Consider the following 21,772-nt stretch of genomic DNA (forward strand, 5'->3'; position numbering starts at 1 on the left):
ACAATGTGTGGTAGGAAAAATGGAGCTTGTGATGGCGCGGTGGGAGGATGCATACTATAGCATACCGCAGAAAGACGTCCTTGGTATACAGCCTTCAGTTGGAGACTACGATCTAGGATGCGACGAAGGATGTTGGACTTGGTTATCTCGAAATTTTTCTTTTTCTTTTCTTTTCCTTTTTGCATATATTAGGGTGGCGTTTTGGATCCGCTTTCACTATTTCGAAGTTCCATAATTGTGATAATCTATCCGCCTGTAGGAGGAATGGGGAGTTAACATAAATGAATATAACACCAACATGCGCATCATATATAAATGTTCCAGCCAGACCCCCGCCACCTACCTATGTAATAGATATATCGTCGCTACCAACCTGAATTCGGATGCCGAATTGTACAGTGTACAGCTACCTACCTACTATAAACATCCAAAAACCGAAGCTATTCCCAACATCCCTCCCCATCAACTCCCCCACCACATACATCCCCATATATCACACTATCTATCTATCCCTACCTCCAAAGCCTGCAGGCACGCTCCTCCAAAATTCATTTACCCTTTACCCTTCTCTCACTCCTTACTGTTCACCACCACATTACATATAACCATCCAAACTTCCTTAGGCATTTACGCCAAAGCTAAGCACCGTTTGAGACCACATACATACAGTAAAAAGAGGTAGATCTTCTACCGAACCCTGACAGACCCTCTAAGAAATCGAACCTCGCGAGCTATATAAGATATATCCCACTATGAACGGTGCCAGCAAGGCAAGCAAAAATCCTTCCTTCCTTCCTTCCTGGCAGACCGCAAGCCACGCTTTCTTTCTTTGCTGTAAGAAGTAAGGGATGGAGAGAGTCAGACGCTGACATCTTCGTAATGTGGACCTACAGGGCACGGCTATCGAATATAGGTAGTCTAGAAGTTAAAAGTTGAAGAGAGGAGCTAGATAAGATGGTCTAGACTAGGTAGGTGTAATAAATGAATAGGATCGTACCTGAAATTCGTCGGGAAAGCTCGGTGGTGGCGGGGATATACAGTAAGTAAGTAGCTGTTATACGTACCTAGGTAGGTGTATATAACGACGACGAATCCTAAAGAAGTTCTCGAATTTTTTCTTTTATTCTTTTATTGTTTTTCTCTTTTCACGCTCTCTATCTATGAATGATGCAAGATTCTAACTACAGCCCTCCTCACACAAACCCCCGGCCTGCAAATTTCCCTGACGGTCAACTAATCAGCTAATCTCCTAGACGCCGCAAACGCCTCTGCTCACTGAGACTGCTTGCTTGCTTGCTCTATTGTGCCAATCCCACGCTATGCTATTCCCAGCCTATTCTTTCGGCGTCTCGTCATTCATTCATTCAATCAATCACTCGGTCAAGATCTGATCATACACTTTTTCGTCTATGCCATCCCATGCCATGCCATCCATCTCTTGCCAGATATAAAGTCCCCAGAAGGAAAAGGAAGAATATAAAACGAAGAAAATTTGAGATGAAACGGGTGGATAGAGAACTATCCATAATTCCCCGCTCCACCAAAGAAAAATCCTTCGAACAGATCCGGCAGGCCGCCGTTGCCACCGCCGCTGAAATCATGGTCCACGCCCTCCCAGCCAAGGCCGACGCCCAGGTCGCCGCCCTCCGCACCGTAGCCAGAGAAGCCGCCATTGCCGCCGTTCCCGATGCCACCCTGCACGTCGTTCTCCCAGCCACTGCCCTGCAGGAAGTCCATGCTGGGCGCCGATGGCGCGAATGAGAACTCCGGGTACGGATTTGAGGTGGGCGGGTATGTGGGAGTCGGCGAGTGCTGGTTCTGGTTCTGACTCGGGTTCTGCGAGGGGTGCGGGAGAGAGTTGTAGGGTTGAGGCGAGGGGAGGAGGGAGGGGTCGATGGCGGAGTTGTCGTGAGAAGAGGACGTGGGAGGCGACATTGCGTATTCGGATGGACTGTTCATTGTCTGTGGTTGAGATTGCGCTGTATTCTGGCGTAGATTTGAGGCTGTGACAGAGGTGTTTGGTCTGTAGTCGAACTCGTTCTTCACTGCTTTCCCCATATTCCGTGACGATCCAGTCTGCGGAGGACTGGGACCTAGAAGATCGTTGAGCGCCATGTCGAATTGAGGTTTTGGGCGCGATGGGGCAGGACGGAATCCAGATTTGCTGGTATTAGAAGGGAAATAATCGCCACCTTCTTTGTTGGAGTGGGAAGGGCGATGGGTGCTGAGGCCCTGGGCCGAGGAACTGAAGCCCGTGGTGGACATGCACATCTGGACTGTGGCTTTGGACATGCGGTCGAAAGCGTCACGACAGGCTTCTGCTGGTGGGCATTTCTCAATCAGATCGCCAAGGACGGAAGTTGCAGCTAAAATAGTAAAGTCTACCTCGTCCATCGTCTACCTCTGGTCAGTCCTCAAAATCCATGGGGTAGAGAGAGAAAGGGGCAACGTACCAAACGACTCCGCACAACAGGCGAGTGCCAGATAGCATAGAGGAACGAGATCCCCGCCATAAAGAGATGGTGCGTAGCCAGGAAAGTATAGTTAACAAGATGCACGCGGTGCAACTGCCTATACAGCCTCAGGACTCGCTGCCCAGCCTCCGCTACCTTCAAGAATACCCTCTCTTCATCCTCGCGAATCTCCACATGCTGCATGCTGGGGCTCTGTACCTCTTCGCTGGTGCTATACTCTCCTTCGAACAAGGGCGGTACACTCAGACTTTGCCGGTAGAGCATGATCACGCATTGCCAGTAATTGAGCTCGAGGAACTCGACCGAGAAGGCCACCCCCGTCTCCCGCTTGGTGGGCGCGGAGGTTTTCCATTCCCATAGCCGCTTGTCGATGTCGATGCGCCAGGAGCGGAAGCTGTCAAATTTTGAGAGGAAGGGGGACGGGAGCGAGGTGTGCATGTACGGATTCCATTGGTTCGCACCGCCTGCTCGTGCGATCTGCGCTTGCTGGTATTGCAACACCTGCAAGATTTCTGACTGGAGTAATCTGAGTCGGAAGTAGTGATACGCGGCATGTTTGTAAGTAGGTTCTGCAGCTCCGCCAGGAGGATCCAGGAATCCAGTCGGGGTAATATATTTGTCGTCGAGTAGACTTGGGAATTCGGTCGTCACTACCTGGTCCGTAATGCCAAAGGGTCTACCCACGCACGTAGAGACAAGTCGATCAAAGGAATACGTGCACCACCACAGCCTCCTCCTAAAGTCCCTGACCCACTCCCTCCTCCCACGTTCCCTCGCAATGCGTTCTTGCAGCATCCTCACACGATCATTATCCTCGCTCTTCAAACCCACCTCGTCGAGCCCTACATCAATATCCTTGCCATCCTCATAATGTAGACCGAGATCAACAGCCAACCTGACTGCCACCCCAACAATATACCACAGTCCCGGGGCCACGGGTCTCAGGAGCGCAAAGCCCGCCAGGAGCAAGACGGCCTGCAGCTCCTCCAGACCGCCACCGAAGCCATCCGGCCGATCGGGCGAATTTGATGAACTGAGGCATGCTTCCAGATGTACGATGGCAGAGGCATGGTACTCCTCGGGCTGGTGCTGCCGTCCGGCCGCTGTCCGTCGAGGCTGACGTCCCTTCTCCCCTTTCTCCTCCTTTTCCTTGTCGCCCGAATCGCCCAAGAAGATTCCGCTTCCGATCGCGAAGACGATATTGAGCATATACAGTTCCCTGGGGGTCCGCACGCGTGCATCTCCTTCGGCGTACGCCTGCTCGAACATCTTCATGAATTCGCCCCGGTGGAGGATAGGGATCTGGGGGTTCGCGTGCTCGAAGTAAAACTCCACCAGCCGGCGCCCGACGTCTATATCTGGGAAAGGAGCTTGCTTGATAGTAGGTTTAGTGTGCAATCCAAAGAAAGAATCACGCATCGAGGTCCCGGTTGGTTTGGCGGTGGTAGGGGCTTTGGATGGTCGAACTCCACTCCGATCACTATTTCCCCCTGAAACCGAGGACTTGACTGCGGCGAAGACCACCCTCGCAAAGGAGATTCCTGACGTAGAGCCCAGGTATCTTGAATCCGAAGCTCCCTGGACCGACACACTGCCGATATTCGAGACGAGCTTATTGAGTTTGTCAGATTCGTCCTGTTTCTTATTCCATGCCACCTCCTGCGGCGATTGCTTATTCGAGGTGATCGCAGTATTGCCGTTGAATGGCACCCCATCGTCGCTCGGTGTCTGGACCGTGTTTGGGTCTGCGCCTGGACGGGAGCTGTGATCGAGGACTTCGGCAGCGGCAAAGGGGATGCCGTTGTCTTGGAGGAGCTTCTCCAGGTATCCGACTCTAGTTTCGAGGTAGAAGACATAGCTACCGCAGCACGTCAGCATCATTCTTTTGGCTCCAGTCACCCAAAACTCTCTTTTAAAGAAAAATAAAGAGGCTTTTGAACCCACCTCCTAGGGATCTCCCTCTTAGTGATGGGATCATAGCCCACGCACTTCACATTCGCCTTCTCACAGCTCGCACAACTGGGCAGGCGCTGGTCACAGCGATTCTTCCTCAACCGACAGCGATTACACGCACTCACGTTGCGGAAACTACTCGCGTTGCTGTTCACCTTGGCTATCCCCTGTAACGTCGCAGCAGCTGCATCAACGGCATCAAGCTCGTCTCCTGCAGGCCCAGGCTCCGGCGGACTGTGTCGTGCGCGTTTGTGACTCGGATATGCGCCTGCACCTCCATCCCGGTTCCCCGGATTTGAGGTCGGAGATCCTCGATTCGTCTCCATTGTGTCTCCCCTTGTATATATATATAGAGCTTGTTTCTGTTCCAGCCCGCGGAACGTTATCCTGTATGCGAATCAGGTCGGGTGTAGAGGTCAGGGTCGCAGATGCGATTCGGTATTCGTGACGAGATCGAGGGAAGGATGTGCGTCGATGCTTCTGCATGCCTCTCGCTCAATCCTCAATCTCCAACCGCCAGTCCCCCCGATCTCCCTTCTTCCGAAAGCCGTACTTTCGCCCCTCTTGTCACTTCGACAATTCACGCCTGTTGTTCTCGTGTCTGCTGTCTCCGGGTCTGCGTCGGCGGGGAGTCCTGGCGATGAGGAGGCCAGCGATATTTCCTCTAGGAGCGGATCCTGCGATCGATTGCGGCGGAAAAAGCAACGAGGGAACAGATAGATACGCAGTCTGCACCCGCGGTAGTTCACAGCCGCGTGGGGTTTTGTCTTGCTCGTATCTCTCGTGCGCTTTCCGCTCCTCCTCTTGCCTCTCGCCCCCCTCTCGATCTCTCTTCACCTCCCGTCCCTCACTGTCCCCAACCGCCTCGCGCAGTCAATGTGCTGTATCAATGTAGTCCAAGTAGTGCTTCTCACAGCGCGCCCCAAAAGCGCCGTCTCCCACGTCTTCGGTCCTTTCTTCCTCCCTTCCTGGTCGAATACCACGCGGACCAAATAAATGTCTTGGTCAATCTCTCGCTCGCTGTCTCATCCGCAAGCATCCAGATCAAGCGCGCGCACACACCAAAAAAAGTACCTGACAAAGCCTTGCTCCGTATAGGCAGTAACAGGACTCGACCCGCGATCCAGAGATAAAAAATAGTACCGATGATAAGAACACGGCCTCGCAGCGAATCAGCTCCCGGCGTCGCGGTGGGGGGGTTTTTGCACGGCGCCCGCTATCATCATTAGGTGTAGCCATCGAGTAAGATGGCCGTATCGGGGTTAGTGCCTGTTTGCTGAGCACATGACTTGGCGGTGTCTCGATATTGGATCCAGAGGTCGGCTTAGGGGGGAGGGGTGACCATATCCTGCACCGTCTGCCAATTATCCGGGTCCTATCCAGCCTTCCCCCGCAAACGTGGGTCTCTGGGGTACAGCATCCCCGCATTCCCGACAGCCGGTGTCTTCTTTAAGCACGGGAACGACATTCTTACCTTAGAACAGATACATGAGGTCCGTGTCTAGTGTCCTGATCAGTTTTTTTTAAAGGTGCCCCATTCAACAAGTAGGTAGGCAAGTAGGCAACAGTACCACAGGTTGAAGGCATAATCATCATCACTATTACCTCTCTCAGAAACAGCGCTACTGGGCGAATAATGAATCTCCCACAATATTTCATGTCACCGACTAAAAGTCTTGGGAATTTCTTCTGAAGCCTATCTGGGACCCGGTTATCCAGTCCCGTGGGACTGGGTAATTCAGTCGCACACTTTACTGAACGTCAACTTTGTTGGAAGTTGGCCATCACGGTATAAGTTTTACCTAGGTAGGTTATTACAATCTCTACTACAGCGGCAAAAACACCAAAAGATTAAAAAATAAAAATAAAAATGAAAAGGAAGAGGGAATCAAAAACATACAACAGCAGGTATTCGCTGGTGGTCACCCACCCAACTACTAATCTGCCGATCTGAAGCTTGAGTATGGCAGAGCGGACGGGATGCCCTATTTTCTTCAGTCTGTGGTCGTATGTGACAGTTAAAGAGTTATCTGGAAATATATAGACGATAGGTAGGTAGAGACAGAATGCAGGCGGAAAGGAAGTATATACAATAAACAACAGCATAAAAACATATTGGGCGTGTGCCCGGAGTGAAGAATCAGGAGGGTTTGCGTAAGTCAATAGGCAAAAGTACCAAAAAGGAAAAATAAAAAACATACAACAGTAGGTATTCGCTGGTGGTCACCCACCATCCCCAAGTTCTGAGAATCCTGAGTTAGACGTCCAAACTAAGAAAATGGGCCTGAATGCCAATTTCTACCTCTATTCTTCCCCCCCCCCCCACACCCCAAAAAACCACCTATTCCCCCCAAAACCCACGCAATACAGATAAATGTTATTTTACTTGGGCTTCCAAGATATTACCGGGAAATTCTCCTTTTCCAATTTCCTTCCTCAGGAATCGCCTCCAAGCGGCTACAGAAAAACCAGAGCCCCTATTCGGACTACCTCCCTTACCTCACCTTACGGTAACTTACCCACCACCTTATCATCACAAGATGGCGTCTCGGAATCTCCAACACATAACCCCAGTCCAGGCAGTCCCAGGACGACAACGAGTGACGGCCAAAACCATGCAACGCGGGCGACCCGTCCAAAACAGCCGGCCCAATCCCAGAGCTCCCCGGAACATCTGGCAACGAAGGGCCGTGTGCATCACGATATTGATATGTCCCATACTGTTGATGGATGTGGGTGCTTTTCACGGTTTTCCGTGAAAATATATTTCAGAGCTTGTACGAAAGCCGCTGTGTGAGAGAGTTAAGGAATGGTCCGAGAAGGAGAAGTAAGCAACTCCGAGGCTGGGATATGGCAATGAGGCACGGGGGACACAAGGAAACTAAGGTATAGCTGTCAGTGAGCTCGAGGCTATCGAGGAAAGGACTATTGTGCAATATTTACACCAGAAAAGAAATATCTAAGTTAGTTTAGTAGAGCACAAGCTAAGCATTGAGTATTCACACCTCATGGCTAAAGAAATTCTTCCAAAGTTCCACTTCCAACCATACATCACATTGCCACCGAAGAAGAACCACAAGTAAGATACTAATTTATCGTTCTCACCTAATGATAACACTGAAGCAGAAACAAAGAATTCTTAGGCTACTAACATTGAGGTAGAAGAGAGGAGAGGCATCTAGGAAGGTATGCACGTGTTAAGGAAGTCACAAGTTCTTGCTTAATGAGACTATTATTGGAGAAAGGAGGAAGACTTTTGGAAGGTGGAGGTCAATATCTTTATGAACATCACTAGGCTCCTAGAGAATTGGGACAAACCTGAATGGAAGACCTTCGCATGAGAAACAAAATGTACCATTGAAACGTGCAACTCGTCTAGTCCATAAGTCGTTGAATTTTTGGCGGGTCCGCATACCTTTGCTACCCCTATTCTAAGCTCTAGCTCATATCTCGCATCCCGACCCCTTTATAAGCCCAGGCCTCGACGCCGAAAGCACAAAATTCCAGTCCCTTATGTGAATGAAGACCGGGAGCCTCGCTCCCGCCGAATGATAGCTGCCGGGTTCTCGACTCGGAGACCCCTCACTCCAACTCGATCGTTCCCGGGGGTTTGCTGGTGTAATCGTAGGCGACGCGGCACACGCCGTGGACCTCGTTGATGATGCGTGTCGCGACCTTGGTGAGGAAGGAGTTCTCGAAAGGATAGGGGTTGGCGGTCATGAAATCGGTAGTCTCGACCGCGCGCAGAAGGACAATGTTCTCGTACACGCGCTTGTCGCCCATGACGCCGACGGCGCGGCTAGGATCGAGCGCTGCGAAGGCCTGGCCGATTTTGTCGTACAATCCAGCTTCCCGGATCATGCTGATGAAGATGTGGTCTGCTTTGCGCGCCATCTCGACGCGCTCGGGTGTCACTTCGCCGAGGACACGGATCGCGATACCGGGGCCGGGGAAGGGGTGGCGCATGACGAGATCGTGCGCGATACCGAGCTGTCTTCCAAGCTCACGGACTTCGTCCTTGAAGAGTTCGCGCAGTGGCTCAATCAGCTTGAGGCCTTGGCCCTCGGTCATGCGCTTTGGGAGACCGCCGACGTTGTGGTGGGTTTTGATGGTGGCGCTGGGGCCCTTGAAGGAGATACTCTCGATCACGTCGGGGTACAGCGTACCTTGCAAGAACCATTCAATCTTGCCGGCCTTCTCTGAATGCGCAGCTGCCTCTTCGATCTTCTTGGCTTCCTCCTCGAAGACGTCGATGAACTTTCCACCGATGAACTTCCTCTTCTGCTCGGGATCCTGAATCCCTTTCAGGCCGTCCAGGAACTGCTGCCCGGCATGTGCAACGATCAAGTTAATCCCCAGATGATCCGAGAGGGTCTGTTTCACTTGCTCGCACTCGTTCAAACGCATAACACCGTTGTCAACAAGAACTGCATGAAACCGGTCCCCGATAGCCTCGTGCATAAGTTTGGCGGCGACGGTCGAGTCAACCCCTCCGCTAACAGCACCGAGAACCTGGCCCTTCTCTCCAACCAGTTTGCGGATTCTGGCGATCTCTTGGTCAACAAATTTTGCCATCGTCCAGTTCTGTTTAGCGCCACAGATGCCCACGGCAAAGTTCTCTAGGATCTTTGTTCCATCGGGAGTATCTTTTACACATTAGCTGAATGCTATCAATTCCTCAGGCGTTATCTCTACTTACGCGTAACTTCGGGGTGCAGCTGAATGCCTAGCTTCCTATCAGCACTAATGCTTTATTCGAATAGTCGGGTATCTAGGACCCTTATAGAGGGTACTTGCCGTAGATTGGTTTGGTCTTATGCGCAATACCAGCATACTCTGAGTTCTGTGTCGTAGCAATGACGTGGAATCCTTCAGGGAGCTTGGCCAGCTTATCACCGTGTGACATCCAGACCTTCATCTCATCCTCGAGGCCTTTGAAGAGGCGATCAACGTGGCCATCAACTCTCTTGGCCTTGAGATCAGCGTGACCATACTCTCGTGCAGTGCCCGCAATGACGTTCTCGCTGTGAGCTCGATATGCGATCTCTTGCAGCCCGTAACATATACCTAAGATGGGCACGCCGAGCTCGAAGTAAGCTGGGTCGGCGTGGGGAGCGCCCTCCTCATAGACTGAGTAAGGTCCCCCAGACAAGATGATCCCGGCGGGCTTCCAGTCGAGATCAGCCAGCTTCTGGGTGCATGGAAGCATCTCTGAGTAGACATTGAGCTCTCTCAGCCGGCGAGTGATCAGATGCGTGTACTGAGAACTGCACGTGACAAATCAGCTTGCTGCTTGCTCTTAAGGTATGTGCAATCAGATACTGCGCATGGCGTCTTACCCGAAGTCGAGAGTCAGAATGGTATCGAAGAGCTTGTGAGGCGGCTCAGGGTCGATGGACGGGGCTGCCATGGCGACGGTGATGGGTTGTGGAGCGAAGGTTTTGATTATATTCCCAGTACCAGCACACTCAATGACGGTTCTATGTAATTGTTGGATTAAGAGCCAAAGAGAGAGAGGGAGAGAGAGAGTTGCTTGCAAATTGCGGAGGGGTGACCCATCCGAGGTCAAAAGAAAAAAAGATCCTCACACAAACCTTATCGGATGCCCTTAACCTTATCGGGACCAAGATTGGTCTAGCGAGGGGCGGCCGGCGGGGGCGAGATTTTCCGATCGGCAAGGGCCTGAGGCAACGAGGGGTTGAGTCGGGAGCCGACAAGGGGCAAAGGAGGTGGTGTATTCCGCCTTAGATGTCGACAAACTTATACCCCCACAACACGTGGGAATGTGGTAGACGAGTCTCTTGGTAAATACTCAGTTGAATTTGGTCTTATGTACATGTTTCGCATAGATGTTTTGATAAGATCCCCACATGTTGCATGACCCGGCCCACCTGAAGCCAGCCGTGAAGATTAGCGGGATATTCGCACGCAAAAACTTACAACGTAAAAGATGGGATGCCACCGGTGATTCTTCCTCCTCACAGTGCTGAAGCGAATCGGCTCATATTCGTCATGATGTGATTGTTGTGCACCCAGATTTGGTCCTCCCAATCCGGACTTTGTATACCAGCGCCTTGTCCTCCCAGTCCACCAACATGCCTGCCATCCGATGCCAACCTGCCCTATTTCCCAGATTGAATCAAATATAACTGCCAGTCTGTCCCGCTTCAAACTTTCATCTGATCTCCCAGCGCAGCTCGTTATCCTCTTGAGCGACCGCCGCTACTCCGACCCCCCACAGTACCTCCGTAGGCTAGCGGATCCACAGTCCGGTACCCACTGTCCCTTCTGGATCCCCGACTCGACCTCTTTGACTTCGCCCGTCTGGGTGGACTATGCTCCTCGATAACCACTACTTCGTCACTACCACCCCGACTCCGCTCCCGACTCCTCTCTACCCTTTCTTCAACAATCACCGTCTCCGGCGGGCGGCGTGATTCCTCCCTCACCCGGACCGGGGAACGGTCGCGGCGGATCTCGACCGTTTCTCTTCTATGACTCCTACATGACCGCAAGAGACCCGTTAGCTAACAATTCACCTTTGGGGATTTGGGAATCAGAATGAAAGAAAAGGAGCGACAAACCCACGACGGCTCTTCCTTCGTTCCCGCACAACGACACTCTCGGTATACTCACTGCGATTATTCACAGTATTGAAATTCAAACAGGTATAGATCAGCCACAGGACCAACAGAAACCCGGCGACAGACCCGAGCACGATGCCCGCGACGGTGCCTGGCGAGGTCGTGCCGTCAAGGTCGCCGTAGCCGGTGGGAATGATTGCCGGGGAGTTCTGTCTCCTCGCGAGGGAAACAAGTTGGGTTATTATTGAGGGGTTTGATAAGGGCGGTGAGCGTGAAGAGAGAGGGTGGCCGGCGATGGTATCTTGGGATGAGATTGATGGTTCGAGAGTAGGAAGAGGGGCCATTGCGACAGCTGCCCTGCTGGCGTCTTCGAGTCCCTTTATCCGTTTGTTATGGCGCGTATGCAAACAGCCGTTCGGTCGAGGTATGTGGTCACCCAGGTCCGTTGGGTTGTTTATCGAGTCCCAGCCTTAGTGGGATGGCGATAAGAACTTTGGAAGCGCAACGCTCGAGACGAGAGAATTGAAACGAGCGGATCCCCCGATTGAAGCCTGGGGGCAGAGGAGAGAGTGGGTGAGGTGGGAGAAGAGAGGGGGAATCAGAAGGGCGATACAAACATGGCGGTCATATGTATGCAGGTTTCGACGGGGTATTTCGCACGTCTGTGTGTTTGTATGTATGGCGCTGATCCGTCGCTGACTCGGCCTGTTCTCCTTGTGGGCGGACAATGGCCGTGCGATGTCTCAGTCGAGGATTCAGATAAGAGCTCAACGTCGAGGGTGCAGAAGGGTCGGCACTATGGCTGTCACGCGCGAACCGGAACACTTGAATGTCGGATCTAGTCTTGATCCTGATCTTGATCTTAAATGTTCAATGTCGAAGATGGAGGAGAGATATGAGAGAGGGGGAGAAGAATAACTTGGCAGGTGGGCAGGATGATAATAGCGGAATAGCGGGCGGTACCTATTTTGACGTCTTTTTATTGGGGAGGCTGGACAACACCGAAAGCACGTGTTAAGCTCATGGGTCGTTCCGCAACGCCCGGCTGCCAGGGCGACGATGACGTAACGTTCTAAATTCGAATGTTCCGACCCCGAGGCTGAGTCAGCCCCCGTTGCTACGATGACGTCCACAGTTACTATGGACGCCCGTCCAATGGCCGCCCATCCCTCCCTTCCCGGTCCCCTTCCACTGGAGGGTCCTTGCCACGTGACCTTGTGCTCAGCCACACCTCAGTTCTTCAGCCGCCACGCCGATACATCAAAGGTTTGGGCTTCTTTTCTCTCTTCACTCTTCCCTCTTTTCTCTCCCCTCTGTGTATCCTCGACCACCTCTTCTTTATCACGAAAGCCAGGCTTTATTCTTTGTGCCCGTTGACCTTCCGTCCATTCTGCCCTCCTCCGCTCTTTCAACCGACGAATTGCATCTTATCCGTCCCGCCACGAACGAGTAAGGTATCAGAGACCATTGGCCGAAGTCTCCCACTCTCTCATTCTCCTCCCGCGCACACACACCGAACCCTCTGAAGGGGCTCCGTACCCCCCCACAATCCGCATTCGACATCGAAGCGTCCAGGCCGAGCTCTGAAGCGCACACGTATACCAACAACCTCTCCCCTTTCCGCTCAGCTTCGATTTGAACATCAGAGCCGCACTCGGTACATAGCAAACACCCTCACCGCTTTCACCTCCCCACCTCGGTTTCCTACACCCCCGAGCGGTTTTCGAATTCCGAGCGCCCAAAAGTCCCAGGAACGGAAATGGCGAATAAATACCCCCCCAATACCTCCTCACCCCCTCCAGCCTACCCCGGATCGATCGCCTCCCCACAACCCGCGCACGTTCCCCCCCAATCTGGCGGCGGCTACTACAACGGCTCTCCCTACCCCCCACAGAACGGCTACCCGGGCCCGCAGGGAGGATACTACGCGCCGGGTCCCCAGCCGCAATACGGACCGGCATATGGAGGAGGGTATCCCCCCGCCGGCGGCTATTACGCACCGCAGCAAGGAGGGTATTACAACGACCCGCGCGGGGGCGGCGGGGGGTTCATGGAGGGTCTGCTAGCGACCATGGCGTGCTGTTGTTGTCTGGAACTTTGCTGTCTGTTTTAAGCTGCATTGCGAGTCGGAAAGGACAATTCATTGCAGCGGGGCGGCGGTTTGCAGTTCTGGAAAGATGCAGGTTCTGATCCCCAGGCAGGGCATCATTATATATATATACATATATATACGCATTGTATCATACGCGTGACCAGCATGCAAGCGCGAGGCTGGACCTGTCATTATTATTATATATAGCGGGATGGGTTGGGGTATTTGGATAGGGTTGGGTCATATTCCATATGTTTGTTTAGGTGCTTGATACTAGGAAGTTTTAATCTATTTCTTCTCTTTTCTTCGTAGGCTCCGATGCGAACATGCATATCCATGAATAGGGGCGCAGATCTCAGACCAAGACAAAATCGCCATCCACTTGCATCTTATAACCTCACAATTGGCTTTTTTTCTAAATTCGTTTTACATATCTAGGTGAATCATACACTCTCAATACGCTGTACCACCACTGCCGTCGCTGCCCCGCCACCGTTGCAGATTGCCGCAACACCATACTCGCCCACCTTCAGCTGGTGCAGCAGTGTCGTCAGGATGCGGGATCCAGAGCTGCCGAGCGCGTGGCCGAGGGAGATGGCGCCACCTAGGGGGTTAACGTTCGCGTTCTCAAGGCCCAGGATCTGGTGAGTGAGTTAGCAAGATATGCGGGGATGGAAGCAGAAAGGGACAGAGAAAATAGGGAGGGAGGGGTAGTACCTTTTCGTTGGCTTTGATGACGGCCGCGAATGCTTCGTTGAATTCCCACACTGCGACGTCCTCCTTCTTGATCCCGGCGCGCTCGAGGGCGATGGGGACAGCTTTCGCTGGCGCGACGGGGAAGTCGACGGGATCGATGGCCGCGTCGGCAGATCCGCAGATACGGGCCAGGACACGGGATCCGGCGCCGTATTCTTGGGCAAGAGCCTTGTTGACTATGACGAGGGCGGAGGCACCGTCGTTGAATGTGGAGGAGTTAGCGGCCGTGACAGTCCCTGTGCCATCGCGGACAAATGCCGGTTTCAGGGTTGGCACTTTATCGAACTTGATGTCTAGATAGCCTTCGTCGGTATCGATAATCGTGTCCCCCTTTCTGCCCTTGACTGTGACCGGTGCAATCTCGTCCTTGAACGCGGCATTCTTCCATGCCTCCGCCGCTCTTTTGTAGCTCCTCACCGCATACTCATCCTGCTGCTCTCTTGTAATCTCGTATTTCTTCGCTGTCGTCTCGGCGCAGACGCCCATGTGGAACTGGTTGTACACATCCCATAGCCCGTCCTTGATCAGCCCATCCTCCAACTGCACATTACCAAACGCTGGCAGTCCACTCGCCCTCGGGGTATAATACGGCACTCGCGACATGTTCTCCATCCCTCCCGCGACCTGAGCTTCCGCGAGGCCGAGCTGGATGTTTTGCGCGGCGAACACGACGGCTTTGAGACCCGAGGCACACACCTTGTTGATGGTGATGGCTTCAACCGTGGGCGGCAAACCCGCAAATATCGATGCTTGCCGGGCGGGTGACTGGCCGACGGAGGCTTGGAGCACGTTTCCCATGTAGACATCTGTGATTTTGGAGATGGGGATCTTGGACTTCTCGATGGCGGATTTGATGGCTACGGCGCCGAGTTGAGGGGCGGAGACACTGACGAAAGAGCCATTGAACTGCTCGTGTTAGCTGGGCGGTGTTTGGACTGGATGATTGGGTGCGTACCTTTGCGGTGGGCGTTCTTGAAGCACTCAGAATGTATGCGTCTTGGATTTCGTGTCTAGCCGAGGCTGTGGCGCTGAAATGCCGTTGGACTTGCGATAACCGCTGTTTTGCGGGGGAGGCGGGGGTTCGGAGAGAGGACATGGCGTAGCGTAGAGACATGTTGCCAGCAGAACGGAGACGGAAGAGTGTGAAGGGAGAGAAGAAGGGAGGTGAGGGAGACGGAGAAGAAGAGATGAATCGAGAAGCAGTTCTGAGGGCGGATGGAAGATGTAGACTCGTGGAGTTACCCCGGAAGAGGACGGTTATGCACGGGAAGAGCTCTGTCTGGGTCCTCTTCGGCCCAAAGAGCGGGGCGGCAGCGCGGGGGCCGAGGTTGATCCGGATGTACCTTCGTACCCGCCGTGCCTTAGGTAATCATGAGGTAAGCATGCGCCATATACACGTGACCTAATCTGCACGTGATCCGCCGCCGGGATCCACGACCTTAGCCCGGGCCTGGACTGCTTACCTACGACGGGTTTCTATCCATCTGAAGGTCTTGATTACTTCGAGTGCCCTCAAGCGTCTGCCATTTGGGAATTTAAGACATCCCTTACACTACCCTAGATTTCGTGAAAGCGTCCGGCTTTTCCTCTCCGAAGCAGCTCTCCCGAACCCAACTATCTGATCCCAGCCCAAGACTCCCTCCCTCCCCTCCCCGCAGCTGCCAACGAAACACGCAACGATCTTCATCCTCCAGGGACCCTTCTCACCACCCTTCTCATCTGTCCTTCTAGTCGGACCCTCTCGCCCCGTGGTCAGTCTGCCAAGATGTCTACCGCCGCTCGTCGTCGTTTGATGCGAGACTTCAAGGTTTGTGGCAAGGGAGCACACGACTAGGGATGGTATGGCTGACCGATCCTCACAGCGTATGCAAACGGACCCACCAGCTGGTGTATCAGCATCGCCTGTAGCAGACAATGTCATGACTTGGTGAGGATTCATCGGAGGAGTTGATGAGATTCGAAGCTTTGTTGCTAACCTTCTTGCATCAGGAACGCTGTCATCATCGGACCAGCCGACACGGCCTTCGAGGATGGTACCTTTCGGCTTGTCATGCACTTCGAGGAGCAGTACCCAAACAAACCACCAGCAGTCAAGTTCATCAGCACCATGTTCCACCCAAACGTCTACGCCACCGGAGAGCTCTGCTTGGATATCCTGCAGAACAGATGGAGCCCAACATACGATGTCGCGGCGGTCTTGACAAGTATACAAAGGTATGGAGAGACTACAAAGGATGGGGGTCGCAGCACAAGCATGCTAACATTTTGGCACAGTCTCCTGAACGATCCAAATACCAGCTCGCCTGCCAACGTTGAGGCTTCCAACCTGTACAAAGACAACCGACGGGAATATGCGAAACGAGTGAGGGAGACGGTGGAGAAGAGCTGGGAGGATTAGGCTGCAGACAATGGCCGGTGAGCCGGAGTGCGCGAATATTCCCGTGCATTATGAGACCCTGACGGCGGGAGTTCTGGTGTTTTGCGCGGTTCTTGATTATTCTATCCTGGCTTGCTGGCTGTTCAGGAGTAGTAGAGCTGAGAGCCAACTGGACAACCGGGCGAGCAAGTCCTGGCATAGCAAGCAAGCGTTTCAGTTTCAGTCCCCATTGAAATAAATTCCCAAATCTCCAATTCTGTGCCTGACTGTCCCTTCATTCACGACCTTGAGGTTGAAGCGGTCCATGATTCCCCGTTATCCTTATCATTCTCCCCCCCTCTCCATCTCGCCCGCGCACGTCGCCAGGTAACGTGACTACCCTGCCCTGCCAAATTACCTTAACAGCCTCGTACGCGAGATCAGCGCTACTTTTACGCGATCTGTGTCAACAACCTCCCCAAGTGCCTCCTTATCGCCCGCGCGCACCCTTTTCTACGGCATCGCTGCAGAGCTCGACCTCGTGCATATGATCCGCCCTGGCCTACAGTCTGTCGAGCGATCATGTCGAATAGTATCAAAGTCGTGGCCCGGTTCAGGCCGCAGAACCGCACCGAGATTGAGCTCGGGGGCCAGCCGATTGTTACCTTTGAGTCCGAGGATACATGTTTGCTCGACGTAGGTGACACCTGCAGTAAGGTCGACGGCGTGGGCTATCACTGACAGTGGGCATAGTCAAAGGAAGCCTCCGGATCCTTCACCTTCGACCGCGTGTTTGACATGAACTCGCGCCAGAAGGATGTCTTCGATTTTTCTATCCGGTCCACGGTGGACGATATCCTCAACGGCTACAATGGAACCGTCTTCGCATATGGTCAGACGGGGGCGGGGAAGTCGTATACCATGATGGGGACGGATATCGCGGACGACGAGGGCAGAGGTGTGATTCCCCGAATCGTGCAGCAGATCTTTCAGAGCATTTTGTCGAGCCCCTCTACCATCGAATACACGGTCCGAGTCAGCTACATGGAAATCTATATGGAGCGTATTCGAGATCTTTTGGCCCCCCAGAACGACAACCTCCCGGTCCACGAAGAGAAGAATAGGGGTGTTTATGTTAAGGGGCTACTGGAAGTCTACGTCTCGAGCGTGGAGGAGGTGTATGAGGTGATGAAGAGAGGAGGCAGTTCAAGGGCTGTTGCCGCTACCAATATGAACCAGGAATCCTCCCGATCACACTCCATATTCGTCATCACGATTACGCAGAAGAACGTCGAGACCGGCTCGGCCAAGAGTGGGCAGCTCTTCCTAGTTGATTTGGCAGGTAGCGAGAAAGTTGGCAAGACTGGTGCCAGCGGACAGACTCTTGAAGAGGCCAAGAAGATCAACAAGAGTTTGAGTGCTCTGGGTATGGTCATCAACAATTTGACGGACGGGAAATCACAGCACATTCCATATCGAGACTCGAAGCTTACGCGTATATTACAAGAGAGTTTGGGAGGAAACAGTCGAACAACGCTTATCATCAACTGCTCGCCGAGTAGCTACAACGATGCGGAAACCCTCAGTACGCTTCGATTTGGTATGCGAGCGAAGGCTATCAAGAACAAAGCCAAGATCAATGCCGAGATTAGTCCTGCAGAGCTCAAGGCGATGCTCAAGAAGGCGCAATCGCAGATCACAAGCTTCGAGCAATATGTGCACACATTGGATGCAGAGGTTCAGCAATGGCGATCTGGAGAGTCTGTACCCAAAGATAAGTGGGCACCTCCGCTGGCCGGAGTTGGCATTGCCAAATCGGAATCGAAAACACCAAGACCATCGACCCCATCGCGACTGATGGAAAGAGCAGAGACCCCAGCGATCTCAGAGCGGTCAGCTACACCTAGTTTGCCCATGGACAAGGACGAGCGGGAAGAGTTCTTAAGACGTGAGAACGAGCTCCAAGATCAGATCGCCGAGAAGGAGACACAAATTGCCGCCGTCGAGAAGCTTCTTCGGGAAACGAAAGAGGAGCTTGCGTACATGAAGGAGCGTGATACCAAGACCAACAGGGAGAACGAGAGATTGCAGAGTGAGACCAATGAGTTCAAGATGCAGCTCGAGAGGTTATCATTCGAGAGCAAAGAAGCTCAAATTACTATGGACAGTCTTAAGGAAGCGAACGCGGAGCTTACCACGGAACTTGATGATGTGAAGCAGCAATTATTAGACGTCAAGATGAGCGCCAAGGAGAGCGGCGCCGTTTTGGACGAGAAGGAGAAAAAGAAGGCCGAGAAGATGGCGAAGATGATGGCCGGCTTCGACCTTGGAGGAGATGTTTTCAGCGACAATGAACGAAAAATCAAGGAGGTTATTGACGAAGTCGATGCTCTCCACGAGCAAAGTGCAGCCGGCGAGGCCATCGCACCAGACTCCCTGGACAACCTCCGAGCGCGATTAGTTGAGACACAAGGCATTGTCCGCCAGGCCGAGCTCTCTGTTTACGGTAATCTTGCGAATGATGCCGGCACCAAACGGAGAGAAGAGCTCGAACAGCGTCTCCAGGCCGTGGAGCGAGAATATGAAGAGCTCCTGGAGCGCAATCTCAGCGAAGCCGACGTCGCTGAAGTCAAGGAGCGCCTTGCGCAGGCCTACTCCAACAAACAAGACGTCCACAATGAACTTATCGAAGACCTCAAAGCGGACCTCGCTCAAAAGACTGCTGAGCTCCAGAAATACAGAGCAGTGAACGAAGATCTGCAGCAAAAGGTCAAGAGCGGTGTGGCGAATGGCTCAGCGAGCGGAAAATCTAATGGCAAGACCGTCCAACAACAAATCGCCGAGTTCGACGTCATGAAGAAGAGCCTCATGCGTGATCTACAGAACCGATGCGAGAGAGTCGTTGAGTTGGAGATTTCCCTGGATGAGACGAGAGAACAATACAACAATGTACTCCGCTCATCGAACAACCGCGCGCAGCAGAAGAAGATGGCATTTTTGGAACGTAATTTGGAGCAGTTGACGCATGTGCAACGACAGCTAGTGGAACAGAACGGCAGTCTCAAGAAGGAGGTTGCGATTGCGGAACGGAAATTGATCGCGAGAAATGAGAGGATACAGAGTCTGGAATCATTATTGCAAGACTCGCAGGAGAAGTTAACAGCCGCGAATCATCGGTGCGTATTCCTGAGAGAGGAGCTAAGAGCCGTCAATCATCGGTTTCTTTTCCCCTTCCCGCTTCGTCCCTTCTCCTTTGTAACAAAATTTCTAACTGTCGCCGTCTCAATATAGATTCGAAGCCCAACTCACAGCCGTCAAAGAGCGTCTCGAAGCCGCTAAGGTGGGTTCAACCCGCGGTCTCAGCTCCCCTACAGGTGGTGGGTTCCCATTCGGTTCCCGCATCGCGAAACCATTGAGAGGCGGTGGCGCTGGTACAGAAGGCGCGGGAAGTGGCTCTATTCCTACTATCCAGGGCCTTCAGAACGAGGTGACTGGTAGCTCGGGGAGCTCGGGGAAGAGGACTAGTTGGTTTTTCTCTGGACAGAAATAAAACATGTCCATCGCGGCTCGAATTGGAGTAAGGGAAGGAGTGGAAATTGATAGGGCTGCCTTGGAGCGTGTGCGGAAGAGGAGAGAGGCAGCCGGAGGATAGAATCAAGAGGGCAATAGATGAATCATGTATACCCACGTCTTTGTTTCCTGTTGGATGGGACCGGGGACCGTTATTAGCAAGCAGCGAGCATGGAGATTAGGAGACTAGGCTAGGCCTTATTCTGCGGACACCACTTATCCATATCTATTCATGATATACGATGTTTGATGGGTGGGGCCGATGGAATAGGGATTCATAGAGTGGCGAGGAGTCGATATAAGGAGTTAACAAGATGTTCACCCTTGGACTTAGTTGTCACTTTGCTCCATTTACGTGCTCTGTTTCCCTGCTTTGCTTTGTTGAACATGCAAGACTCGGCTTTCCTGGCGGATTGGATATTTGCGATATCCTCAAGGATCCCTCTCTTGGTCCTTGTCCCGAAGCCCATGCCTCTCAAAACATTGTATTTCTTCTTAGTCAACCAATAACAACTCAAAACAAGACTATTGATAGATATACCCCTGGACCCCTGAAGCCCCTTTTCACTTTTCGCTTCGTCACCACGTAGCGTCAGATTCACATGAAGATGACATCACTGTCGTTGATACGATTATCCAAGTTCCGCCAACTCCCCTCAATCACTTTCTTCCTTCAACTTAGTATTCTATCTTCGCGATTGTTACCATGGATCATCCGAGTAAGTTATCCTCGGTCGTTGTATACGCTATCCTCCTCGTATTACGGAAATCTTCCAGCGGATAATTGTCAATGGCATCCAACAATCTCGCAGCCCAATCGATCTTGTCTTGATATCATTCCTCTCTAGAGAGCAATTAGCTAACACTCTTGTCGTGCGCCAGAGAAGCAGATCTCCCATGTTATCAATCTCCTATGCGAAGGGTCTCCAGTCGACCAGAAGCATGCTCTCGACACTTATTTCCTGCCCGACGCCAGCTTTACCCATCCTCTGTGCCGCGTGCCCAGTTTCTCTCATGTCGCACTCCCCCTGATCGGAGAGATTAACTCGCGATGGGTTATCTGGATGATCTACCGCTGGTACAAGATCCTATCGCCGCGGATCCTCCTCACCGTTAAATGCGAAGGTTCGTCCCTTGTTCTTCCCTCGTTCTACCAACCCAAACTGACCGCCTCATCTTTCCGTCTTTCAAGAATTCAACCAGAAATCGCAAATCCTATTCGTCGAGATCACCCAACGCTTCTCCCCCATCTATCTCCCCTTCTACAATCCCGACGTGCACCTCACGACAAAACTGCATCTGGTGCAGGACTCCGAGACGCAGAAGTACCACATAGCGAGCCAGGAAGATCTGTACCAGACGAATGAGCTGCTGAGGTTTGTGCTGCCCGGCGGTGCGACCCTGCTTTGGGTCTGGCAGCTGTTCGCCACGTTCTTGTGTATTGTGGGAGCGGTGCTGTTGGCCCCTGTCACATGGGTCGAGCAGAGACAGGCGAATGTGAAGGGAAATGGGGCGCAGACTATGTTGTGAGAAGTGATCATAGCGGGGAGGTTGATCTTCCCCATTCCACTTCACTGTATCTTCTTCTCCTTTGCATATACCTCTCTCATGTACCACCCAACTGCCCTCTCCAACCCCGCCTCGGTGGTAAACCGCGCCCGATATCCTAACCTCTCCTCGATCTTGTTTAATACTAAATGTGCGCTCAATTATAATAACGAGAGATTTCTGGAACCCTGATTAAATGCAGATATATAAAAGGATGAGAAGTTCTTCGAAAAGGTGGTCTCGGTGAAGGGGAAGAATCAGATAAGGATGTTGAAAAGTCTTAGCCCCGCTGCAAGGAAGGTAATATACAGAACATTCTACATTTTGATAGCTGACCCTCGAAGCTGGTGGATGGAGCAATTTATCATAGAAGAAGATAGCCTGACAGACATAAAAGTTGATATTTCCCTTCTCTTTAGACGTTAAGCCAACATTGCAT

General features: G+C 52.5%; 8 protein-coding genes across 8 annotated transcripts; 3 read left to right on the forward strand and 5 right to left on the reverse strand.

Moving 5' to 3' along the window:
• Positions 1-1,518: 1,518 nt before the first annotated feature.
• On the reverse strand, positions 1,519-4,753 carry M430DRAFT_48329 (hypothetical protein; the record flags this gene model as incomplete). Its single annotated transcript, XM_024867990.1, has 3 exons — positions 1,519-2,397; positions 2,454-4,332; positions 4,419-4,753. The coding sequence occupies 3 exons, from the start codon at positions 4,751-4,753 to the stop codon at positions 1,519-1,521; spliced, it is 3,093 nt and encodes a 1,030-aa protein (XP_024724527.1).
• A 2,911-nt stretch (positions 4,754-7,664) lies between these two features.
• Positions 7,665-9,915, reverse strand: M430DRAFT_116114 (hypothetical protein). Its single transcript, XM_024861621.1, has 4 exons — positions 9,767-9,915; positions 9,225-9,694; positions 9,127-9,153; positions 7,665-9,073 (listed from the first exon to the last, which is right to left on the reverse strand). The coding sequence occupies exons 1-4, from the start codon at positions 9,835-9,837 to the stop codon at positions 8,010-8,012; spliced, it is 1,632 nt and encodes a 543-aa protein (XP_024724528.1). The 5' UTR covers positions 9,838-9,915; the 3' UTR covers positions 7,665-8,009.
• A 909-nt stretch (positions 9,916-10,824) lies between these two features.
• Positions 10,825-11,566, reverse strand: M430DRAFT_208399 (hypothetical protein). The gene is made up of 2 exons (XM_024864381.1): positions 11,064-11,566; positions 10,825-10,928 (listed from the first exon to the last, which is right to left on the reverse strand). Exons 1-2 carry the CDS (start codon positions 11,353-11,355, stop codon positions 10,873-10,875), a joined length of 348 nt encoding a protein of 115 aa, XP_024724529.1. The 5' UTR covers positions 11,356-11,566; the 3' UTR covers positions 10,825-10,872.
• An 862-nt stretch (positions 11,567-12,428) lies between these two features.
• On the reverse strand, positions 12,429-13,259 carry M430DRAFT_208404 (hypothetical protein). Its single transcript, XM_024864382.1, has one exon. The coding sequence runs from the start codon at positions 12,970-12,972 to the stop codon at positions 12,469-12,471; it is 504 nt and encodes a 167-aa protein (XP_024724530.1). The 5' UTR covers positions 12,973-13,259; the 3' UTR covers positions 12,429-12,468.
• A 287-nt stretch (positions 13,260-13,546) lies between these two features.
• Positions 13,547-14,955, reverse strand: M430DRAFT_96058 (hypothetical protein; the record flags this gene model as incomplete). The annotated part of the gene is made up of 3 exons (XM_024869922.1): positions 13,547-13,744; positions 13,821-14,765; positions 14,815-14,955. The coding sequence occupies 3 exons, from the start codon at positions 14,953-14,955 to the stop codon at positions 13,547-13,549; spliced, it is 1,284 nt and encodes a 427-aa protein (XP_024724531.1).
• A 469-nt stretch (positions 14,956-15,424) lies between these two features.
• Positions 15,425-16,360, forward strand: M430DRAFT_134858 (hypothetical protein). The gene is made up of 4 exons (XM_024862380.1): positions 15,425-15,666; positions 15,722-15,786; positions 15,849-16,073; positions 16,134-16,360. Exons 1-4 carry the CDS (start codon positions 15,625-15,627, stop codon positions 16,255-16,257), a joined length of 456 nt encoding a protein of 151 aa, XP_024724532.1. The 5' UTR covers positions 15,425-15,624; the 3' UTR covers positions 16,258-16,360.
• Positions 16,361-16,797: 437 nt separating this feature from the next.
• Positions 16,798-19,765, forward strand: M430DRAFT_95258 (hypothetical protein; the record flags this gene model as incomplete). Its single annotated transcript, XM_024869883.1, has 3 exons — positions 16,798-16,911; positions 16,969-19,391; positions 19,507-19,765. The coding sequence occupies 3 exons, from the start codon at positions 16,798-16,800 to the stop codon at positions 19,763-19,765; spliced, it is 2,796 nt and encodes a 931-aa protein (XP_024724533.1).
• Positions 19,766-20,476: 711 nt separating this feature from the next.
• On the forward strand, positions 20,477-21,742 carry M430DRAFT_64420 (hypothetical protein). The gene is made up of 3 exons (XM_024869107.1): positions 20,477-20,504; positions 20,668-20,910; positions 20,978-21,742. The coding sequence occupies exons 1-3, from the start codon at positions 20,492-20,494 to the stop codon at positions 21,313-21,315; spliced, it is 594 nt and encodes a 197-aa protein (XP_024724534.1). The 5' UTR covers positions 20,477-20,491; the 3' UTR covers positions 21,316-21,742.
• Positions 21,743-21,772: the final 30 nt, after the last annotated feature.

The sequence above is a fragment of the Amorphotheca resinae genome, assembly GCF_003019875.1.
Source record: "Amorphotheca resinae ATCC 22711 unplaced genomic scaffold M430scaffold_2, whole genome shotgun sequence".
In the NCBI taxonomy this organism is placed as follows: domain Eukaryota; kingdom Fungi; phylum Ascomycota; class Leotiomycetes; order Helotiales; family Amorphothecaceae; genus Amorphotheca; species Amorphotheca resinae.

Coding starts and splice junctions, on each gene's coding strand:
- M430DRAFT_208399 (XM_024864381.1), bottom strand. CDS start 11,355: ATGGCCCCTCTTCCTACTCTCGAACCATCAATCTCATCCCAAGATACC. Junction 10,929..11,063: donor CAATACTGTGAATAATCGCA/GTGAGTATACCG, acceptor GCGGTCATGTAG/GAGTCATAGAAGAGAAACGG.
- M430DRAFT_208404 (XM_024864382.1), bottom strand. CDS start 12,972: ATGCCGGTCCGTATTGCGGCTGGGGACCCGGCGCGTAGTATCCTCCCT.
- M430DRAFT_64420 (XM_024869107.1), top strand. Junction 20,911..20,977: donor CCTCACCGTTAAATGCGAAG/GTTCGTCCCTTG, acceptor CCGTCTTTCAAG/AATTCAACCAGAAATCGCAA.
- M430DRAFT_116114 (XM_024861621.1), bottom strand. CDS start 9,837: ATGGCAGCCCCGTCCATCGACCCTGAGCCGCCTCACAAGCTCTTCGAT. Junction 9,154..9,224: donor TAAGACCAAACCAATCTACG/GCAAGTACCCTC, acceptor ATAGGAAGCTAG/GCATTCAGCTGCACCCCGAA. Junction 9,074..9,126: donor GCTGCACCCCGAAGTTACGC/GTAAGTAGAGAT, acceptor AATGTGTAAAAG/ATACTCCCGATGGAACAAAG.
- M430DRAFT_134858 (XM_024862380.1), top strand. CDS start 15,625: ATGTCTACCGCCGCTCGTCGTCGTTTGATGCGAGACTTCAAG. Junction 15,787..15,848: donor GCAGACAATGTCATGACTTG/GTGAGGATTCAT, acceptor TTCTTGCATCAG/GAACGCTGTCATCATCGGAC. Junction 16,074..16,133: donor GTCTTGACAAGTATACAAAG/GTATGGAGAGAC, acceptor ATTTTGGCACAG/TCTCCTGAACGATCCAAATA.